Genomic DNA, 25,241 nt, shown 5'->3' on the forward strand with positions numbered 1-25,241 from the left:
AGTACAAACTTCCATTTCCAGTTTAGAATAATATACACCGGGTGGGAAGCCAGGCTGTCCTGGAAGACTCTTGAAAACAGAGTTACCGGTAAGCCTAACTTCGGTTTTACCCTTTCGTCTTCCAGGACAGCCCTGTAGATGATAGACAAGAAACTTACTTATCAGGGTGGGGTTACTGCTTGGAGGACCCTCCTACCAAATGCCTGATCCTTCTCAGACATCAAGTCCAGGCGATAATGCTTGGCGAAGGTAGTATAACTTGACCACGTTGCCGCCTTGCAAATCTCTTCTGGTGAGGCTCCGCCCCTCTCGGCCCATGAACTCGAAACTGCTCTAGTCGAGTGTGCTTTAACAAATGGGGCTTGTAGGCCCTCTAACTCATAAGCCTTCTCTATTGCCATTCTGATCCATCTGGCAATAGAGGATTTTGATGCCTTATGACCCTTCTTACTACCTGAAAAATTAACAAAAAGGGAATCACTCTTCCTAAACTCTTTGGAAGCTTCTAAGTAAACTAAAAGGCACCTCCTCACATCTAGTAAGTTTTGGGGTGCTCCCTCTGAGTCTGAGGTGGAACAAAAAGAAGGAAGGACAATGTCCTGTGTCCTATGGAACTTGGACACAACTTTAGGAAGAAAACTGGGGTCTGTTTTCAAAATAATCCTATCATCAAAAATCAACAAAAAAGGCTCCAAGATTGAAAGAGCCTGTAGCTCACTCACCCGTCTGGCTGAGGTCACTGCCACCAAGAGGACCGTTTTAAGTGTGACCCATTTCAGGATGGATTTCTCCAGAGGTTCAAAAGGTTTGCCTGAGAGTGCTCTGAGCACCAATGAAAGATCCCAAGAAGGACAGGTCGAGACCCTCACTGGCCTAGATCTTGATAAGGCCTTGAAAAAACTCCTAACGTATGAATTCTGCTGAAGGGAACACTGCAAGAAGACACTCAGGGCTGCTACCTGTACCTTTAGAGTGCTAGGGGAGAGACCCAGATCTACCCCAGCCTGCAAAAAATCCAGAATAGCTGGAATACCTGGATGATCTAACTCTTGTTCTCTCATCCAGGAACAAAATCTCTTCCAAAATTTGGCATAGATTGCTCTTGTAACTGGCTTTCTGCACTGTAATAGGGTGTTTATTACTTTCTCTGAGAAACCCTCTGCTCTCAATAACTCTTCCTCAGATACCACGCAGTTAGACTCAATCTGTCTATCTGCGGGTGTAGGATTGGACCCTGCGAGATCAGATCCTTCCGGACTGGAAGGGGAAATGGAGGAAAAATGCATAGTTCCTTCAGGATTGCGAACCAAGGCCTCTTTGGCCACCAGGGCGCGATCAAAATCAAGTCTGTCGCCTCCAACCGAAATTTCTGGAGCACTGCTGCTATCATCCTTACTGGGGGGAAGGCGTAGCAAATGTTGAACCTCCAGGGATTGGAAAATGCGTCTATCCTTAAGGCCTGATCTCTGGGATCTATTGAGAAGAACTGGGTTACTTTCTTGTTCTTTTCTGAGGCAAAAAGATCTATTTCCGGAAGACCCCACCTTTGTGTTATCTGAGCAAATACTTCTTCGTTCAGGGACCATTCGTCCTGTTTCACTGGCTGGCGACTTAAATAATCTGCCAGAGAGTTTTGAGTGCCCTTTAGGTGAACTGCTGTCAGTGAAAACAAGTTGGTCTCCGCCCAGGAGAGGATTTTGTTGGATATCTCTTGCAAAGCCGGACTTCTTGTCCCTCCCTGCTTGTTCAGGTACGCAACAGCCGCTGCGTTGTCCGAACGAACTTGCAGGTGATGTCCTACCAACCTTCCCTGAAATGACTCTATGGTTCTTAGAATTGCCAACAGCTCTCTTTGGTTGGAGGAACGACTTGCCTCCACAGGAGACCATGCTCCCTGGGCTACTGCTTCCCCTAGATGGGCTCCCCAGCCCCAGGCACTTGCGTCCGTAGTCACTATTACTTCCACCGGGAAGGACCAGTCTAGACCCTTGCTCAGGTTGTGATGTTTTCGCCACCACCACAACTTCCTTTTTACTTTGGCTGAGATTGGAATCAGTGACTCTAAATCTTGACTTTGGCCGCTCCAGAGACGGAGCATAAGTTCCTGTAATGGGCGTTGATGATGTCTTGCCCAAGGAACTGCAGGGAAGCAGGATGTCATGAACCCCAGGACTCTCATTACCTCTCTGATTGAAATCCACTGATTGGACTGTAGTTGGGCAACGGCCTGACTTACTTTGATAACCTTTTCCTCGGGGAGATAAATTTTTCTCCTTACCGAAGATATCCTGTACCCCAGGTAAACCACTTCCTGGGATGGCACCAACTGGGATTTGTCCCGGTTGATTATCCACCCGAGTGAGGAGAGATATTCCTGTGCCACCAGTAAATCCTTCCCTAACTGTTGAGCCGATCTGGCTACAAACAGTAGATCGTCCAGATATGGGATTACCGTGATAGCTTGATCTCTGAGAGGGGCAAGAGCTTCTGCCAGAACCTTGGTAAAAATTCTCGGAGACGAGGATAGACCAAAGGGCAGAGCTTGGAACTGGAAGTGTTGAATCCCTAAAGTTGCCCTCACTGCTACCCTGAGAAATTTCTGGTAATCTGGATGTATAGGGATGTGCAGATAAGCATCCCTGAGATCCAGGGTCGCCATGTAACACCCCGGGAACAGACATCTTGCAACTGTAAAGATCGACTCCATCCTGAACCTTTTGTACTTTACAAATCTGTTCAGGGGCCGAAGGTTCAGGATCATCCTGAACTTCCCTGATGGTTTCTTTACTATGAAGACATGGGAATATACTCCCTGTCCCTGCTCCTCCAGGGGTACCGGAATTAGAACTCTCTGATCCACTAATTCTCCTAGCGACAGCATGAGAGCTTCTGCTTTTGCCTTTTCTCTGGGAGGATGAGTCACCCTGAAGTTCCATTGAGGCAGTGACGCAAACTCCAGTTTGTATCCGTTCTCTATTAAATTTAGAATGAACGGGCTTGAGGTTGCCTTGGTCCATTGTGGGAGGAACTGCCCCAACCTTCCTCCCACGGGGACACAGGAGTCATTGCGGTTTTGGGGGGGGTTGAGGAGGATTAAACAGGATTCCTCCTCTACCACGCCCCTTGTGGCCTGCCCAATGCTTCTTGGGTTGGCCTTCCTTTTTCTGGTTTTGCCAAAAGTTTGAACCCCTGAAGCCACGAAAAAAACTCTTTCCTTCGGCTTTTTTCTTTTTCTCAGGAAAGGCCTTCTTCCTGTCCTGAGTACGTTCTAAAGCCTCTTGGAGGCCGGGTCCAAAAAGGTGATCTCCTGAAAACGGAAGACCACACAATTTTAATTTTGAGGCGGCATCTCCCGTCCAAGTTTTTAGCCATACTGATCTTCTGGCTGCATTGACCAAGGCTGCTGACCTGGCAGCCAACTTTACTGACTCCTCTGAGGCGTCAGCTAGAAAACCCACTGCCTTGAACAAGAGTGGAAAAGATTTTAAAAGCTCTTGTCTAGAGGTACCGGCCAAGATGTGTGCCTGTAACTGGGTGAGCCAACACTCTAAGTTTCTTGCTACACAAGTAGCCGATAGAGCTGGTTTTAAACTGATCGCAGAGGCGTCCCAAGCTCTTTTCAAAAGTAGGTCCCCCCTTTTGTCCATTGGGTCCCTAAGGGAACCTAGGTCATCAAATGCCAAATCTGTCCTCCTGGAGACCTTGGCTAAAGGGGCATCCAGTCTAGGAACCTTGTTCCAAGGATGAGACACATCTGATTCGAATGGAAACCTACGTTTGAGGCTGCCTGAAAAAAAGGGTCTTCTTTCAGGTTGTTCCCACTCTCGCAGAATCATATCAATCAAAGACTTATGAACCGGAAAAACTTTGGTTCTGGTCGCATTCCCCTGATACATGAGGTCATGCCGTGAGAGCTGAACCTGTTCCTCCTGGATATCTAAAGTGTCATAGATGGCATTCAGGAGATCCCCCACATCATCCAATGACAATTTGTATCTGGCCGCCCTGGAGGAATCCTCCTCTCCCTCTGATTCAGATGCTGAACCTGCCTGAGAGGAAACAACTGATCTGGGAGTTCTGTCTCTAATTTCCTCCTCTTCCTCCTGAATTTGTAAGGAAGGAGTACTAGAGGCCCTAGTTAGGGACGGGGCTGGAACCTGCATCCTATCAATCAGTCCCTTAAACGACTGAAATGTGGATGCCATCTCATCTTTAAAAGATGATAACATTTGGTTACAAGTGGTTAACGAACTTTCTTTAACCAAGCTATTAACACAGTCAGGACATAAAGGCTTATCCCAATTAGAACTTAGCTTTGTCCCACACACTGCACATTTCTTCCTAGGAGGCTGGTTCTTATCATGGGCCTTGACCTGTTAAAATAAAAAACACAGTTTGACCACATTACAACCAGCTAAACCTTCATTCACCACTGTGACAAGGTTCCTAGAAGGTGCAAAAGAAAAAACCTCCACCAAACAGGTTCACCACCTAGGGGGGGGGTATCTGGGGTAAAAATCCCCTACCTATCAGAGTAAGCCATGTGCCGTCACCAGGCCTTACCTGAGAGGTACCGGTGCCTGCTGGACCAGGATCGGAAATAGCCGCTGCTGCCTCCATGGTCCTGTGTAATCGTTTTCAGTCTCCCTGAACAAACACCAGCGCCGGGTCCTTCGAGTCTCCTCCGCGCCCTTTTTTGAAGTAGGAACGATACTTCCGGGCGCCCCCTGATGACGCGCTTCCGCCGAGAATACTCCTTCCTCTCTTTGGAACGCATGGAACCCGCCCCCTCATCGAATACCGGAAGCGGCGCGCCGAATCGATGGCGTCTCTCACCCTCGCGGCCACGCCACCCGGATCACTACAGGGGACGGATCCCACCGTCAACGGGGTCCGACTCTCGCCGAGCTCACGGCGGAGGAGACTCCAGCTACGCTCTCTACCCCTAGGGCCAGAGGAGTGCTGAAGGCTGAGGTAGGTTCTCTCACATAAAAAACAAACAAACACGTTCCCTGATTGTATCTCCTCCCGTCCGGCAGGAAACACAAAAAACTGAGGAGAGGACCTGGAGGACCGCCTTTTATGATTGGGGGTGATTGTGTTTCCTGTCCCGGAGGGAGGAGCTACATCTACAGGGCTGTCCTGGAAGACGAAAGGGTAAAAAAATTTCTCCCCTTAGATTCCTGCTCGTTTTGTCTAGGGGAATCGGCTATTTGTATTAAAATATGAGCAGTACTTACCCGTTTTCGAGCTGCATCTTCTTCCGCCACTTCCGGGTATGGGTCTTCGGGAGCGGGCGTTCCTTCTTGATTGACATTCTTCCGAGAGGCTTCCGACGGTCGCATCCATCGCGTCACTCGTAGCCGAAAGAAGCCGAACGTCGGTGCGGCTCTATACTGCGCCTGCGCACCGACGTTCGGCTTCTTTCGGAAAATCGTGACGCGATGGATGCGACCGTCGGAAGCCTCTCGGAAGACTGTCAATCAAGAAGGAACGGCCATTCCCGAAGCCCATACCCGGAAGCGACGGAGAGGATGCATCTCGTAAACGGGTAAGTACTGCACATATTTTAAAATAAATAGCCGATTCCCCTAGTAAAAACGAGCAGGAATCTAAGGGGGAAAAGTGCCCTCTAAGGGTGAACCCCCGCTTTAAGTAGAAGAGGGTTGTTATTCAGTTTCGGCTGCTTTGGTAGTAATGAAATTAACGGGTGCACTAGATGGGCAACAATGAGACGACCTCCAAAACAGGAATGGTTTTACAGGTGGAGGCCACTGACATTTGTTTTCCCTACTCCTCTTTTCTGACTAATTTTCACTAGTTTTGCATTTGGCTAGGGTCGGTATCACTACTGGTAGCATAAGGTGATACTTGGACCCTATAGAGGTTGCACAAGCAGTCCAACTCCTCCAGGATGGCACATGGTCACCCCCTCCCTTGGACTACAGGAGAGTCAGGACGCCCACTAACCCACAGCTCCTTTCTCTATCAGCAACGTAGTGAGCGTCCTGACTCTCCTGTAGTCCAAGGGAGGGGGCGAGCACGACACTCCACACCAGGGAGAAAGCCTCGCATTACTGTGTGGAGTTACAGACAGAAGAACAGGAAGTGAGGATTTCTCAGAAGAAATAAGGACATTTAAAAGCAAAATGGAAGGATGAGGTAAGTGAAGGAGGACTGCACTAAGGTAAAGGAAGACATTTAGGGAAAAAAAATTATTTCCTTTACAACCCCTTTCATGAATCGGGTTTACATCCACTTTAATTCTCCATAAACAGAGGGGGTGATGAGCTGTAGAGAACATGGAAGCAATGGGAAACCATTACTCATAGGCTCAAAAGCAAGGATGGGGCCCCTCTTTACAGCATTTTCAATATTTTTTTTTTACCTGGGGAACCTCTTTGTTTATATGGCATAGGACTCTCCTACGCTATATATTTAGATAATGAACACCTGGCACAGACGGTTTTAGTCATTTTGTCCTTTTTTTTTTTTTCTGTGAGATAATTACATTTATTTTATTTTTTTCCCACAGCTGAACAAGTCAGCCATTTTGAAAAAGGCCATTGACTATATTCGATATCTGCAGCAGAGTAACGTCAAACTAAAACAAGAGAACATCATGCTCAAAATGGCTGCCCAGAAAAACAGTAAGACTTCTCTTCCGCTTTTTCTAATTCTCTTGCCGCTGGCATAGTTGGCAAGCCACAGGCTGTCATCATAGCAGAGGGCACAGTGGCCACGCCTTTTGTTTCAGTGGTGTCACCGCTTCTTCACAGACTGACAGTTGGACTTCTCATGCATTTTGGCTGCCTCTGAAACTGATAAATGTGTAGGATATGAGTGCTAGCTTCTGTGGATAATCTCGGTGAGTGATAGACCTGATTTTCGTACAGGGGGCTGGATTCGGATACGCCGACAGATTGCAGTATCTGTCGGCGCGGCTTAACGTATCTCAGATACGGTACGCCGCCGTAACTTAGGGCACAAGTTCCGTATGCAGAAAGAATTTGCGCCCTTAGTTACGGCGGGTGTAACGTATGTGTGTCGGCGTAAGCCCGCCTAATTCAAATGGGGATGATGTGGGCGTGTTTTATGTAAATTCACTGTGACCCCACATTTGAAAATCCCAGTGCGCACGCTCGAAATTACGCCGCAAGTCGTCATTGCTTTAGACGTGAACGTAAATTACGTACAGCCCTATTCACGAACGACTTACGCAAACGACGTAAAATTTTCAAAACTCGACGCGGGAACGACGTCCATACTTGACATTGGCTACGCCTCATATAGCAGGGGTAACTTTACGCCAAAAAAAGCCTACGTAAACAACGTTAAAAAATGCGCCGGCCGGACGTACGTTTCTGAATCGGCGTATCTACCTAATTAGCATATTCATCGCGTAACTATACGGAAGCGCCACCTAGCGGCCAGCGTAAATATGCAGCCTAAGATACGAAGGTGTAAGACACCTACGCCGGTCGGATCTTAGGGAAATCTATGCGTAACTGATTCTCTGAATCAGTCGCCTAGGTACGACGGCGTATCCGGAGATACGCCGTCGTATCTCCTTTCTGAATCTGGCCCAGGGAGTGCATAATATACCTCATTGTATTATTCAGATGGTTTCATTTTTATTTTTTTGTATTTCTTAGTCATCCTTTCAGCTGTTCCTGTCAACTGTTTGTTTTGCTCCGATCAGATCTTTTCGCACCCATATACAGATGGCAATCAGAAATTAATTATTTGGACCGGTTCAATGAAGCTGTACAGTGCTCTGATATTTCTCTTCACCGTGTCTCCTCTGTCCCTCTAGGCACATTGAAAGACATTGTGGCGGGTACAGGGGTTAATATGGACAGCGTGAAAGCCGAGATGATGGATGTCCTAACGCCACCCCCTTCGGACGTGGGATCCCCATTGCATACTGGCAGTCCACTATCCCAGTGTAATAGTGACTCCGAGCCAGACAGCCCCTTCACTGATGAAGCCAAGGTAAGGACCTTAATCTGACTCCTGTGCCGTTTCCAGAAACGTGTTGAAAGCTGAACTCTAGGCCAATATAATGTATTCAATAAAGCAGTGTAAGTACCTGAATGTGAACTGAATCAGCTTCTTGCAGTCTTTGTACAGCAGCGCTGGAGTGAGAGGAAAAAGCAGTACAAGGAGCCAGTTGGGTCATGTGCTTCACAAGTGGCATGCTGATCGGGTGAGAGGGCGGAGTGATAGAGATGAGTTCATTGCTGTGCTGCTGCTTCTTTCACTGTCCAGTTACAGGCTGGGCTCAGAGGAAGTGGGTTGAATGATGCTGACCATTAGATAAAGGACATCTGAGTGGCAGAACAGCAGGGGCGGACTGACCATTGGGACTCTCGGGCACTGCCTGAGGGCCCCATGCCACTAGGGGGCCCCATCAGGGTTACCAGGCTTTTTTTTAATTTTTTTTTTTTTTTTACATCTGTCTTTGATATGTCCGAAACCGACATGCTTTTGATGTGAAAATCCTGAGATTTTAGCTGCCCTGCCTCCTGGCATGGTGGCCATCTGTAAGCCCGAGGGCCCCATAATCTTCTATTGCCCGGGGCCCCATGAATTGTCAGTCCACCCCTGCAGAACAGTACTGTGGGGGGAATCCTGGATAGAAGCTAAATATTGCAGCAAAAGCTAGTTGTGTTTTTAGTTATCGTTTAACAGTCTCTATTAGTTGGTGGTTGTTGACGTTTTTTTAGAGTTCCGCTTTAAAGATAATCCAGTCTTTAAAGCGGAGTTCCAGTCGTTTACTGTTTATTAAATGTCAGCAGCTACAAAAAGTGTAGCTGCTGATTTTTAATAAATGGACACTTACCTGCTCCATGGTCACCCGGAGCGTCGCTCCTCCTCCCCCCACCCCCCCTCTCCGCTCACAGTGTGGGCACACGGCCGCGACGGCTTTCGGCTTCATGGCCGGGCACTCACTGAGCATGCCCGGGATTCTCGGCTGTTTTCCTGATGGGAAAACTGCTAGGGAGCATTTATAACAACTTAAATACTTTCTGAAAATCCTCCTTCCAAGCTATAAATATAAGCATACACACGGCCGGGATTCCCGGCCAAATGCTCTCCCGGCAGTTTTCCTGCCGGGAAAACCGGTCGTGTGTACGAGGCTTCAGAGACAATGAACAGTCATTTGCTTTTGTTTTGTTTATTGGGGGATATAACTTGGTTGGGGGAAAGGTAATATGGGATGCCCATAGAATAGGTGGCTTTGCCATCATATTTAAAAAACTTGGTAGCATAGATTGAGCCTTGAACTGATGAACTCTAATATTTACGGTCACTTTCCCTGCATAACCCATGCAGACTATTGCTCCTCCTCTGCATCAACTCCTGCAGACTGTTGCTTCCAGGACTTCATTCCTGCACAAAACTTCAATATAAACTATTAGTCTTTCTGTCCCATCATCTTCACTTTACATGAGAGATCACTCTGAATAATCCCAGATGCTGGCTGTAAATTCGCTGTGTGGTTACTATGCCAGAGGTCTGCAGCACCTCTCCCCGGCGGCCCAGTAAGTTGGCAGCTTGTAAATCCTGCACCCGCAGGCCGCATCGATTTCACACAAACCCCACATTCTCTCCTCTGGCCTTGCACCACCAGCTCCCCTGGCATGCCTCTTCCAGAAATCCACTGTGTCTCACTCGCTGACCTTCTCCTGCCCTGAGTCCATGATGGAGAACTTTAACTGGACATGCGTTCCAATAGCTTCTTCAGCCCCTCTGTTCCAGGACACCTCCTCCATGACCATGTAAGGATGAGGCTCCCTCCCAGATCTCCTGGGTTCCTCCGCTGGACTCTGCTGCTATCTTGCACTCCATTCTCCACATCTCCTGGCCAACAACTCCCCTCCAGTGGGCTGGACCTGAGCTTAAGTAGGAGGCCTGCCCCCTGCCAATTCCAAGTGGGGATTGAACAGGGCTCCTTACATGAGCTCCCTGTCACTCCAGTCCTGTGCCCTGCCCCTCTTCCAGAACATTCTCCCGGAAAGCAGTGGAGGTGCCCCAGAACTAAAGCACAGGTGGTCACACCCACTGCTACACTAACCACTCCCTGCCTCCAGATCAAAACAAGCAGGCCTAGCCTGAAGCATAGGCCTGCCTAAATTTACCTGCACTGGCAGCTACCTCACAAAAATCTTCACTCTAGCACCTACCTATGGTAGAGGGTGCTACATATAATTTTTTTATTTTAAGTTTAAATTCAGGTACTTTTTTTTTTTATACTACTTATATTTAAAAAATACATTTTAATTATGCATTGATGGCATACAGAGCTGCATCATCTGCCTAAAGCTCAGACTTGAGGGAATTGTCTGGTCCTAGGTCTCTATATACAAAGACTTGACAATTGTGTATAAATATTGAACCGTGGAAAAAAAAATGATTCTCCGATCACAAAAAAAAAACATCACAACTTAAATACTTGCTGAAAATCCTCCTTCCAAGTTCTACACAAGCTGTACACATTCCCACTCCTCCACCCACATCTGTACTTTTCAGCTTCATAGTATAATCATTCACACGCATTGTTTACATTCTTCCATAGACTACAAACATTCCAGCCTTCATAATGATCGGCATTGTCCACTTCTGAGACTCTTTTAACAATATAGACAAAACTGTATCCTGAACACGGATGGGCCCGTCCATAGAGCCGTGAGATTTTCAGCCAATCTGATACGTTTCTGCAGTTTAGTTTTCTTGCTGTCAGTTGCCGGCCCTTGCGCCTTATCTTGGGGCCCTTCTTATGCTGTCACTGCGGCTCGTTACTATGTGTTGTGTAAAAAAAAAAAAACGTATGATGACTTGCAGTGTCCTCATTTTCATTCTACACAAAGAACTGCAGCGTGCTTGCATTGTAGCTCACCACAACATAGGAGAACCACTGATGTATGGTTCACAAACCTGTTGTGGTGAAACGCGTTAAGAAGGGGCAGTCCCTGGGCAGGGATGGTTTGTATGCTATCATGTCATTTGTGGTCGAAGACGTGTTTAAGAGAAGCTGACCTTGTATTGGGTATTGCAATTTTATATATATATATATATATATATATATATATATATATATATATATATATATATATATATAGCAAAGCTCTTCCCTTTTTTTTTTTTTTGCAATGGATTCTCTTTTTTGCAATTGATCCTGTATACATTTTTTTTTTTTCCCCAGGTGCAAGTCAAGCAGGAACTCCCATCTCCTCCTGGTACGGGGATGTTGGACCGCTCTCGCATGGCGCTCTGTGTCTTTGTCTTCCTCTGTCTCTCTTTCAATCCTCTGTCATTTCTGATGGGTGGTTCCAGGAACCAAGAGGCCCCGGATGTTGCTGGGTTTCATGGTAGTGGGCGAAGCATGCTGGAACTACCTTCCCCTGGTAAGTTGTTTAATGATATAAATGTACCTAGAATACAAGGCTTACCAAGACTGCTGTCCAGCCTTAGACATTGGAAGCTCAGGATCTAGTCCTTATAGGTGGCTGTAGCTGTGTTTTTTTAATTGATATAATAAAAGCAGGGAAAGACTGAGATTGGGGCAAGGAGACCCTAACCATACACCCCTCTTGTGTGATGTTTTTTTTTTTTTTTTCCCCAATAGTCCTACTTGTACTATTGTATAATATAAAAAAATATATGAGAGAGAGAGAGAGGGGGAGATTTGAGAGAGAGAGGGGGAGATTTGAGAGAGAGAGAGGGGGAGATTTGAGAGAGAGAGAGGGGGAGATTTGAGAGAGAGAGAGAGAGAGAGGGGGAGATTTGAGAGAGAGAGAGAGAGGGGAGATTTGAGGGAGAGGGGGAGAGATTTGAGAGAGAGAGAAAGAGAGGGGGAGATTTGAGAGAGATTTGAGAGAGAGAGAGAGAGGGGGAGAGATTTGAGAGAGAGAGAGAGGGGGGGGGGGAGATTTGAGAGAGAGGGAGAGGGGGAGATTTGAGAGAGAGGGAGAGGGGGAGATTTGAGAGAGAGAGAGAGGGGGAGAGATTTGAGAGAGAGAGAGAGAGGGGGAGAGATTTGAGAGAGAGAGAGAGAGGGGGAGAGATTTGAGAGAGAGAGAGAGAGGGGGAGAGATTTGAGAGAGAGAGAGAGAGAGGGGGAGAGATTTGAGAGAGAGAGAGAGAGGGGGAGAGATTTGAGAGAGAGAGAGAGAGGGGGAGAGATTTGAGAGAGAGAGAGAGAGAGGGGGAGAGATTTGAGAGAGAGAGAGAGAGAGAGAGAGGGGGATAGATTTGAGAGAGAGAGAGATGGGGGGAGATTTGAGAGAGAGAGATGGGGGGAGATTTGAGAGAGAGGGAGAGGGGGAGATTTGAGAGAGAGGGAGAGGGGGAGATTTGAGAGAGAGAGGGGGAGATTTGAGAGAGAGGGGGAGATTTGAGAGAGAGAGGGAGATTTGAGAGAGAGAGGGAGAGGGGGAGATTTGAGAGAGAGAGAGAGAGAGAGAGGGGGAGATTTGAGTGAGAGAGAGAGAGAGGGGGGGAGATTTGAGAGAGAGAGAGAGAGAGAGGGGGAGATTTGAGAGAGAGAGAGGGGGGAGATTTGAGAGAGAGAGAGAGAGAGGGGGGAGATTTGAGAGAGAGAGAGAGAGAGAGAGAGGGGGGAGATTTGAGAGAGAGAGAGAGAGAGAGAGAGGGGGAGATTTGAGAGAGAGAGGGGGAGATTTGAGAGAGAGAGAGAGAGAGAGAGAGGGAGAGGGGGAGATTTGAGAGAGAGGGGGAGATTTGAGAGAGAGAGGGGGAGATTTGAGAGAGAGAGAGAGAGGGGGAGATTTGAGAGAGAGAGAGAGGGGGAGATTTGAGAGAGAGAGAGAGAGGGGGGAGATTTGAGAGAGAGAGAGAGAGAGAGAGGGGGAGATTTGAGAGAGAGAGAGAGAGAGAGAGAGAGAGAGGGAGATTTGACACAGAGAGCAAGAGGGAGATTTGAGAGAGAGAGAGAATCTTTTATTTTATTGTCAAAGTGGACCTTTGCAATATACAGCAATGACTCATTTTTTTTTCTTTTATTAAAAAGCTGTCCTTGGCCTTCAGTCCAGTGGCTCTGTCTAAGCTAAGATATCAGTCCTGCTGCAGGCAGGTGGAACCATTGCTTCACTCTCCTCTCCCTCAGTGATCAGATTGTAACTTTTATAGCATATACCAAGGTTAGAGGCTGCAGCAGGGACTGATCTGTGTCAAATATCTGTGAACACTCCCAAGAACTGCACAGACAGCAGGATTTACATAAGTGTGTCATCTTTGTCTTTCTGGAGACAAAAGCATAGACCTTAACATGAACTTGTGTTCTTCTTCTTCCGCAGAGGGCTCTTCATGGTTCAGCTGGTTTACTCCATCTGTTCTCCTTTGGCCTGTAAACCTGATGATTGTCCTGTGTGTCTTCATTCGCCTCTTTATTTATGGTGAGCCGGTCACACGGCTACATTCCGAGTCCTCGGTCCAGTTCTGGTGTCACCGAAAACAAGCCGATGTTGATTTATCTCGGGTAAAGTTCATCTTGTGCTAAAACTTTTATTTTATTATTCTTTATTTCAAATATTGTTCCCAAGTCCTCCATAGTGGATCACTCCCTTGGCTGTTTGGGTGAAAATGCCCATCAGGGGCTCGTGCTCACCCCAGACTACCAACCCATCCAGAGAACAGCCAGCAGCACTTTGTAAAGTCTGAAGCTTGGAGAACATTTTGTCCTGACCCAAAGCATGAGGTTTCAGGTCCAGTCGTCCGTTCCACCCCCCCCCCCTCCTCAGTGTGACACCGGGTTGGGGATCTTCTCCCCGCACCCACTGTCACCGCTCCACACACACAGCCACATCATTCATGCAGTTTGCTGTGAATTAATGAACTTAAAGGGGTTGTAAAGGTTCATTTTTATTGTTGGTTCACTTACCTTTTCCTTCCATTTCACTTCTAATAGGTAGATTCACACACAATAGCCTAAACTTGCGGCGGCGTAGCTTAGCGTGTTTAGGCTACGCCGCCGTAAGTTAGCTAGGCAAGATTCTCAATGTACTTGCCTGCTATGTTACGGCGGCGTAGCCTAAAGCGGGCGGGCGTAGGGGCGCCAAATTCAAATGTGTGTTAGGCGGGCGTGTTGCATGCTAATTGTGCTTGACCTTATGTTTTTTACGTTTTTTTTTCAAACTGCGCATGCGCCGGGCGCCTACACTTCCCACTGTGCATTGCGGCTAAGTACGCCGTACGGGCCTATTGATTTCGACGTGGACGTAAACAACGTAAATCGCTATTCGCGGACGACTTGCGCAAATGACGTAAAAATTTCGAATCTCGAAGCGAGAACAGCGGCCATACTTTAACATTGCTATTCCATATAATAGATGGAATAACTTTAGGCCTGATAATGGCTTACGGAAACGGCGTAAATGTACTGCGGCGGCCGGGCGTACGTTCGTGAATCGGCGTATCTACTCATTTACATATTCTATGCCGACCGCAATGGAAGCGCCACCTAGCGGCCATCCGAAATATTGCAACCTAAGATAGAACGGCGCAAGCCATCCTATCTTAGATATGTTTAAGCGTATCTCTGTTTGAGCATACGCTTAAACATAAGTCGGCGTAGATTCTGAGTTAGGCCGGCTTATCTACTGATAAGCCGGCCTAACTCTTACTGAATCTACCTATAAATGTTTTTTTTTTCTTTATCTGAATTTCTCACTTCCTGTTCCTCCTCAGTAAGGTGTTCTAAATGACTTCCCACCGCTCGGATGATGGGGGCAAGCTTACTGAGGAGAAACAGGAAGTGAGAAATTCAAACAAAGAAAAAAAACATTTTGGAAGGGAAATCGAAGGAAAAAATAAGTGAACCAACAATGCACTAGCTTAAAGGAACCACTTTAGAAAATAAAAGACGAACCTTTACAACCCCTTTTAAAGTACTTCCGGCCACCATGGCTGACAGCTTGTATCTCTGAATGATTAGCGCTCTCGTAGATCATTCACAAGCCCTTCAACTTTCAATCAGACAACCTATATGGAGGTATGGGCAGATAGCTGCAGGGTCTGTCTGCAGAAGCCTGATATTGTACTAGGGTGGCCACCTCATCCCTTTAAACCCGAACACACATGAATTACACAGGTTCTGAGGCTAATTTAATGCAGATAAATGCAGATAAAGCGAGTGAGTTTAATTACCACCTTAATCAGCCAAAGAACCTGTGTAATTAATATGTGTTCGGGTTTAAAGGGATGAGGTGGCAACCCTATATTGTACCCCTGATCCACTGATCATGGGGGGGCAATGCTTTTCAGGCTCATGCAGTAAAAAAATGCACACTTCTTTTATTTTTTCCAAAACATCATCTGAGGGTTTTTCTGTAAAAATATATATATATTTTTTTGCATTGGAACTGGCAAAGTACCATAAGTGGGCAAGGGATAGTGGGCTCAGTCTCCTGCAAACTATTCCTCTAGCCATAGGCCTGTACTGAGGTAGTTGCAGGGCTGAAAAGAGTATGGTGCCAGGTGACGACTGAATCCTTTGCTGTGGTGGCATATTGTGTTATTTTTTATATATTTTTTATTTCACAAACTGATTTGGAGCTGCAATGAATTGAGAAAAAGACAGAAGAACTCTTGAATTGTGTATGGCGTGGGAGAGTGGGAACTGCAGACTGTGACCATATTTAATGTTGCACCCTACATATGGGTGTAGGATTAAACCTGGTCAAAACAATGGACCTTAATGCCGCGTACACACGATCATTTTTCGGCATGAAAGAAAACGTCGTTTTTAAAAACGTCATTTAAAATGACCGTGTGTGGACTGCACATCGTTTTTCAGTTTCTGAAAAACGACCAAATTTTTTTTCGAACATGCTGTATTTTTTAAAGTTGTTTTAAAAAATTTTGTTTTTCGGGTTGTAAAAAATGATTGTGTGTGTGGGCAAAAACGACGTTTTAAACCCGCGCATGCTCATAAGCAAGTTATGAGACGGGAGCGCATGTTCTGGTAAAACTACCGTTCGTAATGGAGTAAGCACATTCATCACGCTGTAACAGACAAAAAAGCGCAAATCGTCTTTTACTAACAAGGAATCAGCTAAAGCAGCCCAAAGGCGAATAGACCTTCCCCTTTAGAGTGCCGTCGTACGTGTTGTACGTCACCGCGCTTTGTTCATCATTTTTTTAAAACGATGACCCTCCATGCATTCTTTAGGAGTGTAAAGAGTGACAACATTGTCTTCTCATCACAGGGGGACTTTGCCCAGGCCTCGCTTCACCTTTGGAAAGCCCTGAAAGCTCTGGGGCGACCTCTCCCTACATCTAACTTCGACCTTTGCTGCAGCCTAACGTGGAGCGTCATACGCTACGTCCTTCAGCGGCTGTGGGTGGGCCGCTGGTTAGCGGGGAGAGCCGGAGGATTCCGCAGGGACCACCAGCTGAAGGACGATGTGAGGAAGAGCTGCAGAGAGGCTGCCCTGGTGTACCACCGCCTGCACCAACTGCACATGACGGGTATGTTTTGGCGCTACCTGGCTTTAAAATGTAGCCTTGTGTAAAGAGGTTGGGGGGGGGGGGGGGCAGAGTAAACCTCTGTCAGGTTTTTATTAGAGGATTTCTCCATACTTCTGTCCCAGGATGTCGCTGAGACCAAGTGAGGGAAAATCTTCCCAATGGGGACACAGTAGTAAAAACCTGATTAGAGGTTCTATTTCTTCATTATTCTATGCATGGCTAGTGTTTGGACCACATCTAATAGTGTAGAGTGAACCAAACAGAAGTCAAGTTCCTGCACCTTGCTATGGGGAAACTCAAAAAATCTGATTGGATCTTACAGCGTGTGCTACAGCTCTGCTCTATATAAAAAGAAACCAATGGCTTCTTGTTTAATACTATAGAGCAGTGGCCATCAACCCTCTCCTCCGGGCCCACTAACAGGCCAGGTTTGCCATATAACTGAAATACATCACAGGTGATATCATTTGCTGCTCAGTAATTGCAGTATTCTAGTCTGCATCTCCCCAAGGTAATACATAATATCTGGCCTGTTAGTGGCCCCCGAGGACAGGGTTGATGACCGCTGCTATAGAGCAGTGTTTCTCAACTCCAGTCCTCAAGGCGCCCCAACAGGTCATGTTTTCAGGATTTCCCTCAGATGAAATGGCTGTTGTAATTACTAAGGCCGTGAAACTGATCAAATCACAAGTACAAAATAATGGGAAGCCTGAAAACATGACCTGTTCGGGCGCCTTGAAGACTGGAGTTGAGAAACACTGCTAAAGACCAGCCTCTTAATCCCTTTCCTTTTTCACATCTCTTCTTCTCTAGGGAAACATGCAGGGGGTCATCTGTCTGCCATCAACATGGCGCTGAGTGCTGTCAACCTGGCAGACTGCGCGGGTAACACCATCTCGGTAGCCACACTGGCGGAGATCTACGTGGGAGCAGCATTGCGTGTCAAAGCCAGCCTGCATCGACGCTTCCATTTCCTGGCGGTGAGAACATGGTTGGGACAAACATAAATCACAACTTGGACAAAAAAGTTAACCAAAAAAAACAAAAAACATCTATAAATTAAAAAAAAATGGGGCTAGCTCAAGGGACCACTTGGTCCTTTTCTGCTGTCACTTTTCTAAGCACGTCCACTGTGCTGTCACTGCATTCTCCTCCTCCTTCCTGTATACTTGCCTGCTCTCAGATATATTACACTTGGGCTCCTTTCACGCTGCTCAGTAGCAAAAAACGGATTTTGCTTTTTTTTTTTGTGTGTTTCCTGTATGTTTTGGGCCACTTGCATCTGTGGAAAATGTATGTGACTCAAACACACGCTTGTTATACTCACTGTGGAATCTAAGGGGTTAATCCTGCGCATTGTGTAAAAAGGCTGTTTTTATCCTGTCTTCTCTGATCCTCCCCTTTTTTTTCCACTTCTGATAGTTCCATCTTCTGATAGTACAAAGCCATAGGAGGCACTCTGCACATGCTCAGTTTGGTGTGCATTGCCATAGGTTGGATGGTGTCTAATGGATCAGGCTGCTGCTACATCTTTAGAATTCAGTGTGTGTGTGTGTCCCCCTTCTTTCCTCTAAGACTCGGTTCACATATGAGCCGCATGGTGCTTATAATGAGGGTCCGGTGTGCCCTGGTCTGATTTTTTTTTTTTTCAGCCTGAATTTTGGGCTGAATTCGGACCTGAAACGGACCAAAAGACGCACGCGCGTTTTTTTTTTTTTGCAAAGCGCACCGAACCCGCTGTGGAGATATGTGAACCGGCTCCATAGAGAGCCGCTCAAAATCTCCTGCTATTGCGAATTGGATGCAGAGATCCCGGATCCAATTCGTAAATGGTGTGACCCCAGCCTTTGCATACTCCCTGATTTTATCTCGGTCGTTCTTTGTGCATGTCCATATCTATAGACCTTCCCTCTGAAGCTGGTCATACAATCTGATTGTACAACCTTATTTTAGATTTTACCAAAACTGTGTAATGGCCACATCCCGTGGCTCTGACCTTGTACCTCTCTCCTCTCCACAGCGCTTCTTCCTATGCAGCGCCCGCCAGGTGTGCCTGGCACAGAGCGTCACCATTCCTCCCGCCATGCAGTGGCTGTGCCATCCTCTGGGCCATCGCTTCTTTGTAGACGGGGACTGGAGTGTGCGGAGCTCCCCCCGGGATACCATCTACAGTACAGCTGGCAGTACAGGTACCTCTAGAGCCTGATTCAGTATAAATCATAGACCGAGGACATTAGGTTTGGGGGTTCGAAGTAATTGTCTAGCTCAGTGGTCTTCAAACTGCGGCCCTTTGCTTGCCTTTATCCGGCCCTTGGAGCACTATCCCTCCCAACGAGACACTATTCTGCCATCTGACACCGACAATGGAGCGCCGTTTCTCCCACTGACACCACTAATGGGGCACTATTCCTCCCTATGATACCAGCAATGGGGCACAATTCCTCCCTCTAATACCAGATGCTTGCTCGCACTGATGCCAGGAAAATTTTCACTCCGAAGTCCGGCCCTCCAAGAGTCTGAAGGACAATAAACCGGCCCTTTGTTTAGAATGTTTGGAGACCTCTGGTCTAGCTGATTCTATTTATGCAAATAATTAAATTGCCCCAGGTAGACAAATCTGAACTGCCATCACTGAGCGGATTTTATGTTTGTGTGCAGTGGACCCTCTGGCTCAGGTGACTCAGGCTTTCCGTGAACATCTCCTGGAAAAGGCTTTGTATTGTGTGGCGCAGCCGGAACAGGAAAAACCCATGGCTGATGGCGAGGGGTGAGTCCTATTTATCTTATGAACGTAAATGATTATTTGTTTTTTCCATCCTCCTTTTTCTTCCAGTGTATGTCCAGCCAAAACTTTTTTTATTTAGTTTGTTGATAAAAGTAAGGGAGAATTTAAACCTCTGAAAGATTACCGTATATAATCAAGTATAAGCCGACCCGAATATAAGCCGAGGCACCTAATTTTACCACAAAAAAACTGGGAAAACGTATTGACTCGAGTATAAGTCTAGGGTGTCCATCTGCATGCCTCACTGTGCCTCACTTTGCCTCTCTGTGCCCATGCCTCTCTGTGCCCATGCCTCTCTGTGTCCATGACTACACTGACGTTTAACATGGGAGTCTATGGAAGGGGTGCCCGGCTTTGAAAAATTGGTGCTCCCCAGCCATAGGTCCCCCAGATAACAAACTTTGCACACTTGTAAAGAAGAAATTGGGCTACATGTGTGCCAAGGTCTGAGTCCAGGGGACCTACGAACGGCCAGTACCGGGTCCCCAAATTTACCGGAGAAATTACCATTTAACATGGGAGTCTATGGAAGGGGTGCCCGGCTTTGAAAAATCGGTGCTCCCCAGCCGTAGGTCCCCCAGACAACAAACTGCACACTTGTAGAGGAAGAGTGAAGCTACATGTGTGCCAAGTTTGGGGTCCAGGGGACCTACGGCCGGCCGGTACCGGGTCCCCAACAAAAAAAAAAAACGGGTCCCCAAAGTCCGGGAGATCAGGTGCAAATAAGTGACTCGAGTATAAGCCGAGGGGGGCATTTCCAGCAAATGAAAAGCTTGGCTTATACTCGAGTATATACGGTAGTTTGTATTTTTTGCGGAATGTCCTTGACGGAAGATTTCATGTTCAGTCTTGGAGACAGAACGGGAAGTGAGAAGAAATCTTCCCCAAAGTGAAGGGAATTCCCATCTTGTATGGAAAAGAGAAGGGTAAAGGCGCTCTCTGCAGGGACAACCCAATCCATACACCAGGTCCACTCACAGGTGCCTAGGCTCGATGTATCCCATAATACTCCAATGTAGCAAATAGTAAGAAGAGCTGGCAATCCTTGAAGTGTCATTTATTGGTACATCAGAGTGACGGTAACACAATGGCTTACGACTAAAGCTATTGCCGAAACGCGTCAGCATTATTGTTTTACTGTCTCTCTGATGTACCAATAAATGACACTTCAAGGATTGCAGTCTTGCCGACTCTTCTTACAATTTCCATCTTGATTGTCACCAGACCATTTGTCCCCATTGGAAGGTTTCCCTTCACCTCTTGCTGTCATGATCACTCCAAATTTTTAGATTTCCTTCACTTTCTGCCTCAGTGATGATAGGCAGCAGGACAGAAAGAGGGACAATATCCCCAGGACAGAAAGGAAACTTGTCAGAGGTTATAACCCTTCCCTACTCTCTCCAAAAAATAAAAAATAAGTCTTTACATTTTATAGCACCTCATTATCCACACTTACTTGGCTCCATGATGTCAAAAATTCAACAACTCGTAGCAACAAATCCTAATATTCTGGTATTGCAGATTGCATTTCATTGTTTCCTTTTCATATACAGTGGAACCTCGCATTACGAGTATAATCCGTTCCAGGAGAATGCTCATATTCCGAAGCACTCGCATATCAAAGCGAGTTTCCCCATAGATGTCAATGGAAACGAAAATAATTTGTTCCGCATTGACTTCTATGGCATGCAATACTGCATGTGGCCAGAGGTGGGGGGGTGCCTCAGAAATACTCAGGGACAGCTCGGCGGAACTTGGAAAGTTTTTCCAACCGGCTCCGGCACCCCGGCACCACTGGCCAAATGCCGTAATGCACACCGCAGAGGCTTGAATCCTGCTTGTTTTGCAAGACAACGCTCGCAAACCGAGTCAGATTTTCAAAAACAAAAATGCTCGTATTGCGAATCGCTCGTTTAACGTGTTACTCGCAATCCAAGGTTTCACTGTATCTTTATTTAAGCCTAAATGCAGCCAAAAATCAGCTTTCTATTGTAAATACTTCCTCTGTCCTGCCGCCATAATCTTCTGGAGTGTTGAGCATAAATAAAACTGACACAGGCTGTCAGTCTCCACCCTTTCCACCCAGCTCCGCCATTCACTGAATCCATACTACAACTTCTATGAATGAAGCAGGATCCATAAATGAAGGAGGTGGATCTTTCAGTCATCTGTCCATCCTCAGATCCTGTTTCATTCATAGAAGCTGTAGCATAGTGGTGGAGGATTTAAATTTCAACTAAAATGGGCATCAGCACAAGGTACTCATCCTACTGACTGTAAGTTTATTTCCCTTGTGCTGATTTTTATTTTTTATCTTCTGTGTTTGATTTTGGTTGCACTAAGGCTTTAAATGTGTGTGTTTTTTTTGTTTTTTGTTCTCTAAATCCTTAAAGTAGAGATTGCAAATGTCTGTCTTTTCCCCACAGGGAGTTCTCCGATGCTCTGGAGTATTTACAGCTACTGAAAGGGTGCTCAGACAACGCCGCTGTGCCCAACCACATCTTTTCTATCAGCTCCAGCATGACCGCCGTCACAGGTGAGCGCCAAACCTCTTCAGGTACAAATGAGCAAAATTTACAGGTGGATTGTGATTTATTTTTTGGTCTCTTGTATACGTGTACATACAACATATTTACATGTGACGGCACACGCCTGTATTTGTTTCGGCACACTCAGAACCGCCAACTTCTGAGCATTGTTAGAAACACACCGGGATGTCTGCAATCTGTCTAATCCCGGGGATCAAGAAATTGTAAATGTTGAGGTTGCTATGTGTGGAACAGAAAGATGGAAACATTTTGTACCAGAGATGGGTTGGCTCAATGTCACTTCTGAGAGTGAAATGTGTGTGTCCAGTACCAGATGTATTTGTAGCATAGGCTACAATAATTGGCCTTCTGTAGTTCAGCTATTTTGGTATATGGGATGGTGACATCACAGCCTGCTTCCTTGTGTCATGTGACCGCTGCTCATTTTTCTATACAGGAACCGACCCCGTGGCCAAGTGGTGGGCCTCCATCATAATCGTGGCTATCAACTGGCTTCAGGGAGATGATGAAGCAGCGCAGGGTCTCTATCCAGTGGTAGAATACATGCCGAAATCTCTTCACGCCACAGAGTGAGTGGGGGGGGGGGGTGGCTTGTGGGTATAGGCCCAGCTTCACTTGGGGTAGATAAATACGGTACTTATCGGCATATAACATGCACAGGCGTATAACGCGCACCTTCATTTTCAGGATTTTTTTTTTTTTTAATAAATAACTTTGAAGCAAAATAAGGGTCAGTGCCCATCAATGCAGCCTGATCAATGCCCATATGCAGCCTCACCATTGCCATCAATGCAGCCTGATCAATGCCCATATGCAGCCTTACCATTGCCATCAACGCAGCCTGATCAATGCCCATATGCAGCCTCACCATTGCCATCAATGCAGCCTGATCAATGCCCATCTGCAGCCTCACCTCATATTACTTCTGCCTCGGAGGGGATTGGACCAGCTTCTATAATAGACAGAACATTGGTCCAATGCCAGCCCAGGAGACAGAGGCCGCGGAATAAACAGGAGATTCTCTCTGTATGTAATCTGACGGTCCTTCCCGTTCCCTCCTAGGCATCCCAAATGGCAGTATCGGCGTATAACACGCACACACTATTTGCACCTGATTTTCAGGGTGAAAAAGTCCATGTTATACACCAATACATACAGTAACCATCACTGTGCACGTATGCTATACATTCACCTTCCATCTTATTCTGAGTGGATGCAGTATTTTATTTCCTCCTTTCCATTTTTTTTCTCCCCCCCCCCCCCCCCCCCGGTACAACAGTTGTGCAGAATGCTTTATTAATGTGCAGTCCAAACGGTACCAGAGTTGGATCAAATGCATTAAAAAAATGTACACTTGAAGCAAAATTGAAGACATTTTTTACAAACGTCTGAGCAGGCAGGCTATTTATTGCAGAAGAGACACTTGCCTGCCAGCTTGCATTCTTCTGTGACATGTGACTTGAGCTGCACATGCTCAGCACAGTTTACATTGCTAGCGCTGTCTCTTGTGTGCCGGCATGACTCGGTCTTGTGCAGGAGCTGCGTCCTCTTGAGCCAGCGAAGATGTCCAAAGGAGCTGGGGACAAAGATGCCAGCAAGGGAATCCTTGAGGACTTGGGACCATTAGTGGTCATGTGTATACAGAGTTTAGTTCCACTTTATCATTAGACACACCCCCTTCCTTTCCCTTCCCATGACATTTGTGAGGGGGTGTGCCTGTTACTCAGCTCTACCAGTGCAGAGCACTGCAGTATAAGAGAAGAAAGTAGCATTTTCATTCAGTGCTAAAGGGTAATTTTAGGGTATTTAAAACCAAAAATCTGTCGCTGATAATATATGCATGAATACTTGACTATAAGTGTGGTGTGTTTTTTTTTTTTTTTTTTTAATATATATATATTTCTTTTTTACCCTAGAAACTCTCTACCTAAAGCTGCCCTGTATGCCTTCAAAGCAGTAAGGATGCTCCTGGGGAAGCAGGACAGCACTCAGGTCAGCCTGAGCCAATGCGAGAAGGCCAGCGGATACCTGCGAGACAGCCTGAACTCCAGTCCTTCCAGTAACGCCAATGTAGACAAGGTGAGGAGAGCTGTGGGAACGAATGAGTTTGCGTGTTTTTTTTTTTTTTTTTCTCTTCCCATTTAGGTGGCGTTTTTCTCACCTCTGCACAGAGTGCAGCTGACACTGCTGTGGCTGTGGTGCATTGTAGTTGCATTGCATTTTCTATTCCCTGTGTGCAATGTGCCTGCAGTGCAATACAGAGGCAGCACCTAACCTGCGACATCTAAAACTTACCCTTTGAGAACATTTACTGCTCAAGCAAAAAACAAGAAGAGAAATGCAAAACCTTGTATCTCATTCGGGAGACGCAACAGGAAATTCGAGGAAATCTCAGACAGTTGTTACAGGAACAAGTGACCCCGTTGTAAGAGTTCCCCCTTGTCTGCATTTCTGGTGGCCGCTGTAAGATGTTGGATTTCCCATGATATCTATCGGTCCCTCAGACATTAACAGTACAAATAAAATCTTCTCTGCGGAAACAGACGGCAATAAAAACCCTGGCAGAGGTTCATAACCTTCCACTCTATCCAAACTAAAGAAAGGAGGACAGCAATGATGAATGTGCTCAGGCCCAGAAGCCCAGGTCATTGGGAGATAGAAATGGTGGGACAAGGGTGTTTTCGGGTCGTAGCGCTCAAGTCTTTGTGGAAAGGCGGTGGTGGGAGTGTCTGCGTACCCCAAAGCCCAGGGAGAGGGCAGCAGCAGGACAAGTGTGAGTGCACAGGCCTTGAAGCCCAGGTCTTTGGGGTGGGCAATGGTGGGAAAAGTGTGTACAGGCCCTAAGGCCCAAGTATGTGGGGAAAGGCGGCGATGGGACAAGTGTGCAAAGACCCTGAATACTGGGCCTTAGGCAAAGGGAAACAGTGGGGCAAGTGTGCACAGGTCCTGAAGACTGGGCCATTGGGAAAGAGAAACAGTGGGGCAAGTGTGCACAGGTCCTGAAGCCCAAGTGTTTGCGTAAAGCAGCAAGTGTGCACAGGCCCTAAAGCCCGAATCTTCAGAAGAGGGCAGCAGCAAGGCAAATGTGCACAGGTCTTGAAGCATTGGTCTTTGGGGTGGGACAAGTGTGCACAAGCCCTAAAGCCTCAGTCTTTGGGAAATGAAGGGGGTGGGCATGTATGTACAGCCCCAGAGGCCCATTTCCTTTTAAGAAAATGGTGGGACAAGTGTGCACAGGCCCTGAGGTTCAAGTATTTGGGGAAAGACGGCGATGGGACAAGTGTGCAAAGACCGTGAATACTGGGTTTCTGGGATAGGGGAAACAGTGGGACAAGTGTGCCTACGCCGTGAAGCCTGATCCTTCCAACAGAGGGCAGCAGCAGGACATAAGTGCACAAGCCTTGAATCCCTGG

General features: G+C 46.7%; 1 protein-coding gene across 3 annotated transcripts in view; it reads left to right on the forward strand.

Moving 5' to 3' along the window:
- Positions 1–25,241, forward strand: part of SREBF1 (sterol regulatory element binding transcription factor 1) — a 59,412-nt gene that overhangs the window by 22,998 nt on the left and 11,173 nt on the right. For all 3 annotated transcript variants that reach the window (XM_040356340.1, XM_040356342.1, XM_040356341.1), the window contains exons 6-16: positions 6,536–6,650; positions 7,817–7,995; positions 11,210–11,411; positions 13,323–13,504; positions 16,233–16,494; positions 17,308–17,474; positions 18,515–18,683; positions 19,153–19,261; positions 21,706–21,815; positions 22,265–22,397; positions 23,745–23,907. In XM_040356340.1, the coding sequence (XP_040212274.1) occupies positions 6,536–6,650; positions 7,817–7,995; positions 11,210–11,411; positions 13,323–13,504; positions 16,233–16,494; positions 17,308–17,474; positions 18,515–18,683; positions 19,153–19,261; positions 21,706–21,815; positions 22,265–22,397; positions 23,745–23,907 (1,791 nt within the window). The remainder of the gene's footprint in view (positions 1–6,535; positions 6,651–7,816; positions 7,996–11,209; positions 11,412–13,322; positions 13,505–16,232; positions 16,495–17,307; positions 17,475–18,514; positions 18,684–19,152; positions 19,262–21,705; positions 21,816–22,264; positions 22,398–23,744; positions 23,908–25,241) is intronic.

This window comes from Rana temporaria, chromosome 6 (assembly GCF_905171775.1).
Source record: "Rana temporaria chromosome 6, aRanTem1.1, whole genome shotgun sequence".
In the NCBI taxonomy this organism is placed as follows: Eukaryota; Metazoa; Chordata; class Amphibia; order Anura; family Ranidae; genus Rana; species Rana temporaria.